This window comes from Bos indicus x Bos taurus, chromosome 22 (assembly GCF_003369695.1).
Source record: "Bos indicus x Bos taurus breed Angus x Brahman F1 hybrid chromosome 22, Bos_hybrid_MaternalHap_v2.0, whole genome shotgun sequence".
In the NCBI taxonomy this organism is placed as follows: domain Eukaryota; kingdom Metazoa; phylum Chordata; class Mammalia; order Artiodactyla; family Bovidae; genus Bos; species Bos indicus x Bos taurus.
The window spans coordinates 4,600,766-4,615,643 of record NC_040097.1 but is presented as its reverse complement, the minus strand read 5'-3'; the positions used below and the strand labels follow the sequence as shown (position 1 = coordinate 4,615,643).

At 61.4% G+C, this 14,878-nt stretch overlaps 1 protein-coding gene across 2 annotated transcripts in view; it reads left to right on the top strand.

Annotated features, from left to right (window-relative positions):
• The window catches only part of PLXND1 (plexin D1), a 49,135-nt gene that overhangs the window by 15,243 nt on the left and 19,014 nt on the right, over positions 1-14,878 (top strand). For both annotated transcript variants that reach the window (XM_027522307.1, XM_027522306.1), the window contains exons 2-9: positions 1,915-2,091; positions 4,816-4,947; positions 5,197-5,297; positions 5,381-5,510; positions 6,703-6,880; positions 7,039-7,147; positions 7,567-7,669; positions 12,338-12,442. In XM_027522307.1, the coding sequence (XP_027378108.1) occupies positions 1,915-2,091; positions 4,816-4,947; positions 5,197-5,297; positions 5,381-5,510; positions 6,703-6,880; positions 7,039-7,147; positions 7,567-7,669; positions 12,338-12,442 (1,035 nt within the window). The remainder of the gene's footprint in view (positions 1-1,914; positions 2,092-4,815; positions 4,948-5,196; positions 5,298-5,380; positions 5,511-6,702; positions 6,881-7,038; positions 7,148-7,566; positions 7,670-12,337; positions 12,443-14,878) is intronic.

Below are 14,878 nucleotides of genomic sequence, written 5' to 3'. Positions count from 1 at the left end.
ATGGGAAGACAGCTGTCTTAAGGTGGTCCCGGGGGTCCAGGTGAGAAAGCTTTTGAGGTAGGCATGATTTACCCCTAAATTCCACTTGGTAACAATCACGTCAGGGACCATCACGTCTGAAACAGCAGTAGTGTCAGTTCACACTTCCGGGGCATTTACCGTGGGCCACGCTGCATGCTGGCGCTCCACAATGAGCTGTCTTTTCCAGGTGCCTGTAGGGGAGGCGCTGGAGATGCATCAGTGTTTGTTTGGTTTTTTTTTAACATTTTTTCAAAGTTATTTATGTATTTGTTTTTGGCTGTGCTGGGTCTTCGTTGCTGCGCGCGGGCTTTCTGAAATTGGTTGTGGTGCTGGGGCTTTGCGTTGAGGTGGCTTCTCTTGTTGCAGAGCATAGGCTTTAGACCACAAGTTCAGTAGTTGGGCCGCACGGGCTCCGTTGCTCCGAAGTGTCCGGGATCTTCCCAGTCTAGGGATTGAACCTGTTTCACCTGCACTGGCAGGCAGATTCTCAACCACTGGACTCACCCGGGAAGTCTGAGATGTACCCACTTCACAGCTTGGTAAACTGAGGCTCAGAGGAGTGACGTGACTTGCTCAGGTCGCCCCTAACTCTCCTGCGGAAGGCCACCCTGTGGTGGGTTGTGGCCCCGGAGGCCTCCCCAGCCCCACCCCATCTCTGGGCTTAGGGCTCAGCTGTGTTTATTTTTCCAGGAATGAAGGACCCGGTATTTATGGTTTGCTTTTGAACACTAGCTGAGATTGTGTACAAAACCCATGTGGGCACATCATTGGTGGCTTCGGCTTGCAGGAAAGCACAGATAAGGGAGGAAAGCTTCTCTCTGAAGCCGTGCCATAAAGCCAGTCCTGCCCGCTTCAGTCCTGGTGGCCTGACGTCGCAGCCGGTGACCTGGAGCGGGCCACGTCCCTGCTGAGCCTCAGTTACCCCATCTGTGCCGTGGGATCTCAGAGTGGGGCCAGGATTCAGCAAACCACAGGCCTGGTGCAGGGTCAGTTCTCAGCAAACGTGGCCTGTGCTGCATTTGCTGTCGTGACTGTTAACGTTTATGCACCCATCTGATCGGAAAGGCCCCGTGACACCCTGTGAGTTTTCTCAGCCAGAATCTCCTTCTTCACCATCATGCGGACCTGGGGTGTCGCCCGGGCTGGGCCCTCCCTGCTGGGTGATGCACTCTATCCTGTCCATCCCTACTATCCGCCCTCCTAAACCACCCTGTGTCCACATCCTGGTGGATTTGTACAGTCACCTTCTCAGAGGCACTTCCTGGAGGCCTGTGTTGTGTTTTTGTGCAAATTGCAGAAGAAACCTTCAAAAGGTCATCCCGCCCCTGTGAGTTGGGGCTGACGTGGATGCCAGGAGTGTGCATTTGGACACCCTTGGCCTCGACCTGCCCATCTGTAACATGGGCAGATGAAGGGATGTGTGTTGGGGCCTCAGTTTGGGGAGGCCTCAACTTTTGTCTAGTAACCTGTTGGGGAGTGGGGGTTGCTGGGGTCAGAGCAGGAATCTGGTGGAGGGCGGAGGGAAAAAAAACCCCATGGTTGCTATGGAGACCCAGCCAGACAGGAGGGACACCTCTTGGGTGTCAGGAGGTAAGTTGGGGCAGAGGCTGGCCTCCCTGGGCCTTCTTGCCTCCCTCACGTGACCCTTCCTGGCAAGCTTCTGTGTACCCAGAACAGACCCCTCTGCTAGGGGTCCATGACTGAAGCCAAGGGCAGGGGTCGACCTGGGCTCCGAGACGCGCTCCTGCTTGCCTCGGGGCCTGAGCCAAGCGCAGAGCAGGAGCAGGACTTTGAAAGCTCAGAGGCGGCAGCCGGAGGTTCCGGCCAGCCGCGGGGGACTGAGAGCTGCAGAAGGTTCTGGAACCACGGTCTGACGTGCTGTCTCTCTCGCAGCTGCAGCCGGAACAGCTGGACTGTGGGGCTGCCCACCTGCAGCACCCGCTGTCTGTCCTGCAGCCGCTGAAGGCCTTGCCTGTGTTCCGAGCGCCGGGCCTCTCCTCCGTGGCCGTGGCCAGTGTGGGCAACTACACCGTGGTCTTCCTGGGCACGGTCAGCGGGCGGCTGCTGAAGGTACGGCTGGGCCGGGGTGCTTGGCGGGGGTGGGGGTCCCACGGGTTAGACGGCGTCTTCCACGTCTGTTCCTTCCACTCCGGTTCATACCAGTGAGTTCCCGTCGTGCAGATGAGGGAAGCAGAGCTCAGGTGGCCTGTCTCTGGGGGCCTCCAGGACCCGGCTTCAGAAGCCGGTGGAGTGTTCGTCTCTGGGCCCTGCCACTTGGCAGGCTGTTTGACCTGGAGCAGTGAAGGTGTTCTCTCCCGGCTTCAGTGTCCCCAGCCATCAAAGGCTGAAAGTTCAGCCTCTCGAGACTCTTGCAGGGCTTTGACGGGGGGTGGGGGAGGCCACAACCCAGCAAGTAGGGGTCTCCCCTCTTCCCCCGTTTCCTCCTCCGTTCCTCCACCAGCCTCTGAGGATGCCCCAGCTCCCAGCCAAGGTGACTGGTTTCTGCAGGTAATGCTTCCCGCCCCCGAGATGCCGAGAGCTGGGTGAGAGGAGTCGGTCTCCCTACTAAGCGGCCCCAGGGGAGGGCATGGACCCTGGGTGGCCCTCCAGCCACCTCCCACCCCCGGCCTGTCCAGAGTGTCAGCCGTCTGGCCTGGCTCCGACCTGCACCAGGCCCTGGTCTAATTGATTCAGATCTGATAATCCAATTCACTCAGCTTCCCCGGGCAGACGCCACAGGCTGGTGGTGAGCATTCGGGGTCAGAGTCCCAGCCTGCTTGGCCCCGGGACCCCAGTCGCTGACATCCCTGGGGGAGATCCCAGTCATGGGAGCAGGGGCAGGGGTCCCTCTCCACCTTCACAGCTTCCGTTGAGGGTCGGGGCTTGTGGTCGGGATCAAACACTTGCATGCGGCTCCTGGCTCTTGCCCTCCCAGCTGCAGGACCTGGGGCGGTTTCCCCATCTGTCCAGGAGTCTCCCCCACCCCCACCATGAAGCCACAGTTATTAGGCGCCACTGTCTACCCAGCCTCAACAGACACATCACGGGCACCCTCACGTTTAACTCTCACATTGCTTCGAGGGAGGCAGAGCCGTGATGCCCATTGCACAGATGAGGACACTGAGGCTCTGTGAGGGGAACCGAGTGCCCCAAAGTCACATAGTGGGGAAAGTGAAAGTGAAAGTTGCTCAGTCGTGTCTGACTCTGCGACCTCATGGACTGTATAGTCCATGGAATTCTTCAGGCCAGAATACTGAAGTGGGTAGCCTTTCCCTTCTCCAGGGGATCTTCCCAACCCAGGGTTCAAACCCAGGTCTCCCACATCATGGGTGGATTCTTTATCAGCTGAGCCACCAGGGGAGCCCACATAGCAGGAACCAGGGTGGAATCCAAGTCCAGTCAGGTCAGAGGCTGCCCCGCCCCTCAGTCCTGACCTCTGCACTCACCACCCTGCTTCATGCCCGATCATCTCCTGCCCACTCTCACCTCACTTGAGGCTTTGATCACAGCCCCCAGCCCAGGCCCCAGAGCAGGTGCTCTGTAGACTTTGGAAAGAGTGGAAACACGTCTGCTGGATGCCTGGGGGATGCAGAGGGCCAAGCTGCCCGGGACAGACTCTGCCAAGAGGCCGCTTGGGATGAGGCATGTCCCAGAGGCTGGGGAGAGAGTAATTGCAGTTTAGGGTGTGGGGGGCATCAGGGAGGCTGTTGTGCTGAAGACGTGGGGAGGACAGCTCCCGGCCCAAGGGGGAGAGGAAGGTGTTTGAGACCGGAGCACAGCGGGGAGAAGACATGGGGGCTGGATGTTGAGTTGGGTTTAGTGACTAGAGAGGAGGATCGTGGAATAAGATGGGGTGGGTGGCCAGGGCCTCGCACGCCAGACACATTGACTCCACAAGCAGGACGAGCTGTGAAAGGCTCTGGAGCCCATGGAGGAGGACTGGGGGGCTGGAGGCCCCCTCGCCCCAGCTCAGAGCTTGACCAGGCCTTGACAAGGCAACACGGAACGTGAGATCAGCAGAGAACAGCAGTTTGAGGAGTCTCTGACCAGCCTTGTCAGGTCTCTGGGGGACGTGCAGAGGGGCCCTCAGCCAGACAAGCTTCCAGACCCCAGCTAGTCCTGGTCTTTCTCCTGCCTGGACATTGGACCCCAGCCTTGGATCTGGAGTCAGATGGCCCTAGACCTCCATCGTGACCCTGAGGCATCTTCTTTTAGGACTCTTGCCAAGTCCCTTGGCTCCTCTGGGCCTCAGTTTCCTCATCTGTGAGATGGGCGTGTGAGAGGGGAGGGGTGAGACCAGTGGCCCTGCCGTCTGTCCGGGGCCTGGCCCCAGCAGCGCTTCGCCTGCATCTTCCCTAGCATGCCCCACGGCCCCGTGGGGCGGGTGCCGTCCTCAGCCCCGTTAGCTCAGAGAGGGGAAGTGACTCGGATGGCTCGGGCCTGTGCAGCTTGTAAATGTCAAGGCCAGAATTCAAACCCAGGTCCCCACTCCCTGGCATGATGCCCACAGCCTCCCAGAGAATGTTTTCTTAACTGTGAAGCCCGGCCCTGTACATACCAGGGTAGGACATGCTGGTGAGGGTAGGGAGGGGGGTTCTTGGGGGGAGGGGCGCACGACAGAGAACAAAGTGTGGGGGCCGGCCGCCACCGCCAGTCCTGGAGGGGCCCGAGGCTGAGACTCCCAGGCTCAGGGCAGCCCCCCATCCCCGGGGCCGGTCCCCAGCCTGCCCCTACCTGGGGACGCCTTCGTGGTGCCCCATCCCCTGACGGCCCCCCTCCTTCGCACCCCCCCAGATCAACCTGAACGAGAGCATGCAGGTGGTGAGCCGGAAGGTGGTGACGGTGGCCTACGGGGAGCCTGTGCACCACGTGATGCAGTTTGACCCCGCGGACCCCGGCTACCTGTATCTGATGACGTCCCACCAGGTGTGTCCGGGCCTCAGCCTGACGAGACCCCAGGATGTGCTGAGCCCCAGCCCCTCTTTGCCTCTGCACGAGAGCAGCTGCTCCTGCCAGAAGCATCGCCCCCTCCCTTCCGGCCTGCCGTGGCCTCTGCTGGGAAGGCTCATTCCCCGCCCCACCCCACGCCGTGACAGCCTCAGTTTCCCCAGCCTCTCCCGGCCCTCGCCTGGCTGCCCCTCCCCTGCTGAGCTGGGCCCCCGCCTCTGTCTGCAGATGGCCAGGGTGAAGGTCGCCGCGTGCGCCGCGCACACCACCTGCGGGGACTGCGTGGGCGCGGCCGACGCCTACTGCGGCTGGTGCGCCCTGGAGACGCGGTGAGGCCCCTGGGGCGCAGGCTGGGCCCGGGAGGCCGCGGGGGTGGGGGCGCCCCGGACCCTGACCTGCGCCGGCGCCCCAGGTGCACGCTGCAGCAAGACTGCGCCAACTCCAGCCAGCCGCACTTCTGGACCAGCGCCAGCGCGGGCCCCGGCCGCTGCCCCGCCATGACCGTCCTGCCGGCCGAGATCGACGTGCACCAGGAGTACCCGGTGAGTGCGGGGGGCCAGGACCCCAGCTCCGGGCTCAGGGGTGCGGGTGGAGAGCAGCCCTTCCCCTGGCACCCAGACCCGACAGGTGGAGCCTCCTGGGTGCGGCGCCCCAGGGACCTGGAGGCAGATAGTGACAGCAGTGCCTGGGTGCTCGTAACATCCCCGTCATACAGATGGGGAAACTGAGGCACAGAGCGGTAAAGTGACTTGCTCAAGATTATACAGTGAGGAAGTGCCCAAGCTGGGAGTTGAATTCAAGTAGCTGTCCCCCTGCCCCACAATCCATGTCCAGGAGTGCCTAGGCGTGCCGCAGCCGGCTCCCTGCTTACCTGTAGCAGACAGCCTCGGTGCAGGGGATTCCAGGGGGCAGGAGCTGAGAGACAGACAGGCTTGGGTGCCCCCCACTCCAGCCCTGCCCTCAGAGCCTTCTCTGGTGCAGACATCCTCATCTGTCACGTGATGGTTCTAATGACCGACAGGAGCTGGGGCTCCTGTGCTCCCCACTCCCCATCGTTACACATCACAGTCCTGCACTTACGCCCTCTGGTCAAGCAGGTGGTCCGGGGCTTTGTCCATCTGTTCATTCATTTATTCATTCATCAATAACAGTAGGTGTTATTGAGCTCCCACTCTGTGCCATGTACAGTCCTGGACTTGGGGAGACAGCAGTGAACAAGAGAGGCAAACCTCTGGTCCTCTAGGGGTGGACACACTCCCAGAGGAGAGAGTGGAAACAAAATAAGTGCTGTGGAGAAGAAGGAAGCAGAGCAGAGGACGGGGTGCAGAGCGAGCAGCTTGGTGGGGGGGTAGTATTGACATTTTACATCAGGTGGGGGGCTCACTGCAAGATGGCATCCGAGCAGCAATAGGAAGCCAGTGTGAGCATCTGGGCAGAGGGACCCACCAGTGCAAAGGCCCTGGGGTGGGAACAAGACTCATGATTTGAGTGTTAAGAGGCTGGCATCCAAGGTCCATGGGCCAGATTGTGCAGGGCCTCTGGCCCTTGTAGGGTGGTTGGTTTCACTTTGCAGAGGAGGAAACTGAGGCCCACGTAGGCTGCATCACCGGTGGCCCTGGAGTCAAAGCCACTGACCAACCTCTTCTCCCCAGGTTCCAGGGTGGGGGTGGGGCGGTGCGAGGCGTGGCCTTCCCCCACACCCTGCACCCCCAGCTAAGGGTCCCTGGCCTCCAGGGTATGATCCTGCAGATCTCGGGGAGCCTGCCCAGCCTCAGCGGCATGGAGATGGCCTGTGACTATGGCCACGGCATCCACACGGTGGCTCGGGTCCCGGGCCCAGCCTTTGGCCACCAGATCGCCTACTGCAACCTCCTGCCCAAGGATCAGTTCCCGCCTTTCCCGCCCCACCAAGGTAGGCACCTCATGGCCCGGGGTGCAGGGACAGCTGATGGGGGCCTTTGGATGGTGGACTCTCAGGCATGGGGGGTTCCGGATGGCACAGCCGCTGGTGTTGGTGGGCCCCCCGTGTCCCCTTGTCCTGCTCTCCCTGGACGCCCTGCTGTGTTCCAGACCACGTGACCGTCGAGATGTCGGTGAGGGTCCGGGGGCAGAACATCGTCCGGGCCAGCTTCACCATCTACGACTGCGGCCGGGTCGGGCAGGTGTACCCACACACAGCGTGAGTGGGGTGTCGGGGCTAGCTTCTGGGGTGGGCAGGAGGCTTTGCTCTCGGGGAAGCCCCCTCAAGAAAAATGATGGTGTCGCAGAGGCAGGCGGGACCCTTGGCTGTTCACCTGACGGCTCATTTGTGCAACAAACTCTCATCACCCAGCGTGCCCGGTGTCTGTGAGCACCCAGGCTAGTCGAGGCTGAGAAAAGTGCTTTGATTACGCTTAATTTAGTCCCCTGCTTGCCTATCTCCTCCTTGCATACCTCCTGCACTGGGGAGCTCGTTACCTTACAAAATGCCCAGCCGCGCTGGGCAGCTCTGATGTTGAGCAAGACCTCATTTCACTGTGCTGGGCTGTGTCCCAGGTCCCCGCTGCTGGGCACAGGGGTGGGGAGCCAGGCAGCTGAGGGGAGGCCCCTGTCTTTCAGTTGCACCAGCTGCCTGTCGGCACAGTGGCCCTGTGTCTGGTGCGCTCAGCAGCACGCCTGTGTCTCCAACCAGTCTCGGTGTGAGGCCTCGCCAAATCCCACGGTAAGCCGGGCCCAGGGGTGCCCTCTGCCTCCACTGTTCCGTTGTTTTTTTTTTTTTTGACACGTTGAGAACATTTCCGTGTCATTACATTGTCTTTCTTGGCTCCAACTTTAACCGCCGCCGTGCTGGGCTTGTCGTCACAGTGCGTGTAACCAGTCCCTTTGCCATTCTCTTCTCCAGGGGATCTTCCCAACCCAGGGATTGAACTCGGGTCTCCTGCATTGCAGGCAGATTCTTCACCATCTGAGCCGCCAGGGAAGCCCCTCCAGTCCCCTGTTGGTGGACGTGCTGAGCGCGCCTTTTTCTTTTTTGCGTTCTGATACGTGCAGGGTATTGCGTGGCCTTGACTGTCCTCTGGAGACCAGTTCTTCAACGGGTATTCTGGGATGAAAGCCCATACTTTCAGCTCAGCTGACCCCCAGAAAGCCTGCACCTGTTTACACTTCCAGCCTTTTAGGACAAGGCGCCTTCCTGCACATCATACTCATTTTCAATTTTAGCTTCAACGTTTTCTGCGACCCTCATGGATCAGGGAGTACCAGGCTTGGGCCTTGAATTGGCCCCTCTTGTTGGCAGCCCGTGTTCTCCCCGCTTCCCCAAGTCGGGCTGAGCCGAAAGACCCCAGCCTCCGTCTCCCACGGGCACTGGGCCCCAGGGCTGGGGATTGCTGTGGCTCTCACAGGGTGGAGAAAGCAAGTGACCTCTAAAGCCGCAGGTTCCCAGGTCCTCCTGTTCTGCCGGCCTGATGGTGCCCTGAGCTAGGGGACAGCATGCCATCAGTTACACGGGGCGGGCGTGTTGGGGAGGGTAGGGGACGGGCAGAGACACAGGCCGAGGCACCATGTACCTTGCTGCCGGCGGGTTTGGGTGTGGTCACTTATGGGGTGGCCTCGTGTCTTCACCCAGAGAGCCGCTATGGCTGTTGCAGCCTTGTGCCAGGGACGACCAGACGGGACTCCTGAGACTGGTTGAGGTGGGACAGCTGGACTGCAGTGGGTTCCAGGGTGGGATGGCTGGACCGGGATGGTGCCAGGTCATATGCCAGCTTATCCCCCGTCAGGCCCGCCCGCTGGATCTTCCGTCTCGTATCAGGGCTGTGAAAGGCTCGGGGTGAGGTACCAGGTTCTCGCCTGCAGCTCATCTCTTCAGGAAAGGGGAGTTCCCACCCATTTTCCAGATGGCACAGTTGAGGTAGTCAGCGTAACCCCCAAAAGCCCTGGCTCCCAGCAGGGAGGTCACTGAGGCCCGTCCTGCATCCCTAGGAAGCAACCCTGGTGCCCGCTGGGGAAGCAGCCGATTAGACATGATTCTGCCCTCCCCATCATGAACGCAAGAGCCTGAGGCGTGAGTCGTGGCTGTGTGACCCCGGGCAGGCCGCCACACCTCTCTGTGCCCGTCTCCCTGTCTATGAAAGGGGGCCTGTCTCAAAGGGGGATCTGGAGCGACACCAGGTTCGTACCCGACACGCCATGGGTGGCCCCTCTGCTGGGAGGACTTCTCTGGGAGGGGAACCTCCTGCCAGGTTCCGGCAGATGCAGAGGAGCTCGCCAGCCTGGAGGTGTTTCTGGGGCAGTGCCCCCAGGGACACCCCTCCTCCCCGCCCCACCCCCCTGCCCCTAGGTCTGCAGGTCAGAGATGCGTTGGGGGTGCATAGAGGGCCTGTCTCAGAGGATTACGGTAGTCCACTGGGAGAAGAGGCCGCCCCCGCCTGGGCCTGGCCTGCTCCTTAATCCGGCGTTTAATTTAGAGCCAGTCTGTCGTTGGTCGTCTTGGAGGCCGCAGGGCTCAGGCCAGGCCGGGGAGGGGTCTCTGGGCAGGCGCGAGCCAGGGACTATGTCTCCTGACTTCCCGTTGCCTCATGGGCCCCAGAGGAAGGAAGTGGGGGGTACAGGATGCTGCGGAGGGCTGCAGCTTTTTTCCAAGGAGGGGAAGGGAGTGGAGAAGGCTGCTGCACCCGCCCCTTCCAGTTGTCCTGGAGGAGGCGGCTTCTGCAAGGCAGGGTGACCTTAGGCCTTAGAAGCGGCAAGGGTTTGGGCAGGTGCCGGGGTCAGGCTCCCTGGGTGGGGGGAACCTGGGTGGGAACCTCTACGAAGGTGGCTTCATTAGGAGCTGGTGGAGAAGTCGGTTGGCAGAACGTGGAGGGCAGTGTATAGAAGGGGGGCAGGGCAACGCATAAAGGCAGGGAGGGAGCAGGTTGGGTGGGTTCAGCGGGGCCACTCAGTGCTCGGCCAGGTTGGGTCCCGAACTCTGAATCCTCGCACGTGGAAAGACCCTGGGGGAGTCTGTGAGCTCCAGTGCAGAGTCAGGTGCAGTCAGGCGAGGCTCCGCCTTGGATGCACGCGCTGGGCTGACATCTGGGCTTCCTGGGGCTCCCGCCTCGCTGTCCCCCCAGCTCCTGCTCTCCCGCCTTCACGGCTCTGCCCACGGCTCTGCCCAGAGTCGGGGCCGTGGTTTCCTGAGCCTGGAGGCTATTCTCTGGCCAAGGGGGAGAAGCCACTCAGCTTGTCTCCGAGGCTTGGATGGTTCAGCTTGGGATGGGACAGGAGGCCGCGGTGCTCTGCGAGCCGCTGGCCACGGCCCCAGTAGAGCCAGTCGGCCTGTGTGAGTGCAGAGTCCCAGGGGCGGCATCCCCTTCGGGCTCAGCTGGATCCCAGCATCACCAGGCCCTCCCCGCCCCTCCAGGTGGCCTCCGCGCTCCGGCAGGCCCTCCCCCTTGGCCGCAAGACGCCTTAGCAGCCCCGGGTGGGGTCCTGATCCCTGGCAATCCCAGGAGACCCTCCTTCTCGTTGGTTCTGCAGAATTTTTCCAGGGGAACTGGGTCACATCCACTCCCCGAACCAATCGCTGAGCCCAGGACAGGCCTGGGTGCCTGCCCATCCCTGGGGCTAGGGAGGAGGGTCAGTCCTCCCATACCACAGGCCTGGGGGGCGGGGAGATGCAGGCACACTTGGACCAGCTGTCCCCAGGGGAGATTAGCGACCCTCCGGGTGGTGCTGAAAGAGGGCAGAGGCGCACCCACACTCTCCCAGACTTGCCCACTCTGGAGAGTAGGTACAGGCATCCATGGTGGGTTATGAGGATCTAGGAGAGTAGGGCCCTCGGGGATGGTCCCACGTCGTTTCCTCTGGACCCGCACGCCTCCAGCCCCTGCTGGCCACCTCCCCTCGGCTGGGCCAGAGCCAGGGTCGCAGCCGCAGGGCCCCCGGCCAGCTGTGAAGCGGCTTGGCAGCGGCAGTGAAACCCGATTGGAAACATGTGGTTTCCATTCCCCGAAATTCCACGGGGCTTACACATGGGACGGCTCAGGACAGCAGCTCAAGGGAGGGATGGCCTTGCGTGTCACACAGCAAGCCGGACACCAGCTCCTGCCTTGCAGCCCTGCAGCGTTGGCCGGGCCGGGCGGCCTCCTTGGCCCCTATGGTCGGCAGCAGGCAGCGCTTCCGGGGAAACTCATCGTCTGGGCGCAGTGTCTGGCCTGGGGGTCAGCAGCAGGGTCTGCGCCAGTAGAGCCCACTGTGCTGCTCGCCCCGTACTGGGCACACCACTTTGTTTCTCTGTGCCTCGGTGTTCTAGTCTGTCAAGTGGGTATAACGGTGGTACCCATCTCACAGGGCGTTTGGGAGGAGGGTTTGGTGAATTAATACAGCACAGGGTGCTCAGAACTCTCCAGGTGCATGTGGAGGGCTGTGGGCGCCGGCCGCTAACCACTGTCGCTATCGTGGTCGCTGTTTATGACTGTGGTCAACGATAATAAGTGAAGCATTGGTGTCCCTCAAGCTCTGGTTTCATGCTGGGCCCCTGAGGTTCCCCTCAAGTAGCTCCTTGTCTGATTAACAATACTGAGAAAAGACCCTGGGTCCCAGTCTCTCACCTTGGTCCTCAATCTCAGGCCTCAGTCTCTGGCCCGAGAACCCGGGAAAGATTGAAGGAAGGAGGAGAAGGGGGTGGCAGAGGATGAGCTGGTTGGTTGGCATCATCTACTCAATGGACTTGAGTTGAGCAAACTCCGGGAAGTAGGGAGGGACAGGGAAGCCTGGCATGCCGCAGTTCCGGGGTCGCAGAGAGTCAGACACGACTGAGTGACTGAACAGCAGTGACTCCACACCCGACGTGGGAACGCGCATGCCCAGGCCTCCAGCTCAGGGCTCGTGATGCGTCCGGGCAGTGGGGAGGGGTGTGCAACCTCACACCCTGTTTCTCATGGGCCTCTCCGAAGTCTGTGGTTTCCTCTTTTGTGAATCATTCATCGTGTGTCCATCTGGAAACTGGAATTCCAGAGCTGGAGGGAGCCTCAGAAAGTGAGTGCAGTGCCTCATTTTACAACTGGGGAAAGATGAGGCCCAGAGCCGGGGAGCTCTCCCCGCAGAGGCTCTCCGTGGCGTGGCCGTGCGGACTCGGTTCCACTGGGCAGGTTACCGCCTCTTTCCATGCCTCAGTCTCGTCTGTGAAATGGGGCCAATACACCTTCCCGCTCGTAGGATCAGGTCAGGTGGTGTGTGGGAGGTGGTGGATGCGGCTGTCGTTTTATTAGTAGCGTTTCCTCGCTGCATGGGCTGCCCAGCGCCTCCCCAGGGAGATGGGACTGCGCCGGCTGGCTGGGGTGGTCGTGAATCCCGTCTCCTCCAGAACGCCCCAGGTCAGCCCCGCTTCCTTGTGTTTTGACTGCAGAGCCCTCAGGAGTGCCCGCAGATCCTGCCCTCCGCCCTGGCCCCCATGCCCACTGGCGGCTCCCAGAGCATCCCGGTGCACCTGGCCAGCGCCGCCTTCTTCCAGGTAAGCGGGGGCGGGGCCCACCGCCCATGCTCTGCTTTTCCACTTATTTATTTATTTGGCTGCCTGGGTCTAAGTTGCAGCGTGCAGGATCTCTAGTTGCGGCACGTGGGATCTAGTTCCCTGACCAGGGATCAAACCCAGACCCCCTCCATTGGGAGCTCGGAGTCTTAGCCACTAGACCACCTGGGAAGTCCCATGCTTTGGTTTTCTTCCTCTGAGTTTCTGGGCTCTGTTGGAGAAAGCCCTGCCCTGGTTGCACGGAGGTAGGGGGAAGGAAGGTGGGTGGTGGTCACAGGCCTTGGGGACAGCCAGCTACCCCTAGCTCCTGCAGGAAAGGAGGGTCTGGCCGGGACCCCCAGACCCTCTCCCCTGTCACGCCCCCCAACAGGCCCAGCCCCTGCCCAGTGCTGCAGCCCGTGGGTGACTATCCATGTGCACCCTGCCCTGCCCCTAGGCTGGGTTGTGACCCTGGACATACCCCCCACCCCCTAGTTTGAGGCCGACACGTCTTCCCTGGAAAATGGCCTGAGACCCCCTTGGCCGCCCCATCCCCATCGTCCCGGTAGGGAAAGCAGGAGGGGAACAGACGCCTCCAGGGACATGGCATCGGGCTAGACTCGCACCCTAGCCCTGGACTCCTTGTCCAGTGCTCTCCCCCGCCCACCAGCCTTCCCTGCCTGCGCACCACCCCACCACCCACCACCCACCCATCTGGGCTGGGGGAACGGAGGCCGCCCCTTGCTGGGTCTCTCCTGGAGGAGCATCCTGGGTGGGAAGTGTTGACGAGTCCTGGACGCCTGCCAGCCACCCCCTCCCCAGCTCTCGGGGACTCACCATCTGTCGCTTCACCGGGGGAGCTGAGGCCCTTGACGACTTGTCACACGTGGGGGCCACGTGCCGGGGAGCCTCGTCATGGCAGGGGATGCTGCCCTGTGAAGGGCTGGGGGGGCTGTGCCCTTGGTCCTGGGGCTAGGGGGGGCCGTGCCCTCAGTCCTGGGGCTCCTCCCTGCGGTGGTTAGGGCAGAGCTTCTGGGGCATTCGGAGGGGGGAAAGGCCATGCTGCTCCCCTGGGCTTCCGGAGCCTGGGTCAGGGAGGCCCAGGGCTTGAGTGTGGGTCCTGCCTCCTGCTTTTGAGCAGAGTGTAATTGGGGGGCCCCCGTCTGCCTTCCTGGGGCCTCAGTGATCCTGGCCCGCCTTCCCCTGGGCCTGCTTCTGACTCTGCCTGGGCTCTGCAGCAGCCCAATTCACAGAGCTCACACCCGGCAGAACCCCAGACAGGCTGGCCGGCTGCTGTGAGCCCAGAGGCTCAGGAGACCCAGCTCAGTGTGGCAGGGATACAGGAGTTCTCAGCCTGTCAACAGCCACTTCCCTGTGTTAGTTTCGTAGTGAAGCGGGGAGGGGGCAGGGCCAGGGGGTGGCCAACCTGCTTTCTCCTCAGGGTAACACATCTACCAACGACAGGGACATAAACAGGAAGTCCTGCCACGCGGCTGGCCTAGCCCTCTTGAAACCTGGGTTTGTTCACTCAGCAAATATTTACTGATAGCTGCTCCCGGGGGGCCTGTGCTGGGCTGAGGGCAAGATGGCATTGGGGAATTGGCCCTGTTTATTTCTCCCTGCCGCCCCCAGCAAAGCATTTATTGAGCACTTCCTGTGTACTGATCTCAGCCAGCATATATTTGGCGCCCACAGTGTACAACCCACTAAAGACACATGGTGTCCAGTTTCCTTAGAGTCCTGCAAAGTAGGGGAGTCTCTTTCCTTTGCTAAGTTTACAGACCCACACAGCTCAGAAGAGGAGCCACCTGCACAGAGTCACACAGCTAGGAGGTCGCAGAGGTGGACTTCGGACCTGAGTGGGCCTGTGTTAAGGTTGAGCCTGAGCTCTTTCAACTGCCATCTTCCTGGAGGTGTCAGAGGGCCCAAAAACCCAGCCCCGCCACCTCCTCCCCAGTGGGTGGAGAGACAGGTGTAGACAGAGCCTGGGCAGAGGATAGGGGAGGTCCTTGGTATGCAGGGTCGGGGAAGGCTGTCGGAGCTTAATGAAGCCCCCCAGCACACACCCTAATATTCATTGCCAAATGGATGGATGCTCAGGTGAGGGGTGTCCCCGTGATTTGGGTGAGGGGCGGTCTGGGAGCCTTTGTTGGAACATGGACATTTCAGCTGGATTTTGAAGGCTGTGTTGAGGTTTGCTGGGAGGGAAGCATGGACTTGGACAAAGGCTGAGGGCAGGACGGTGTGTGCATTGCTGACCCGCGTCCTGTGTGACCTGATCCCAGGCCGTGGGGGTTTTGAGGCTGCAGGGCAGGCGGAGTCTCCTGGGATGAACCTTGTAATTGTCGGTCGTGCGGAAAAGTCGCGGCTTTACCAGCGGAGTGAAAGGCCCCGGGGTGAGGCCGCTGGAAGCTGTCGGTGAGGTTTTCAGAGGTGTGA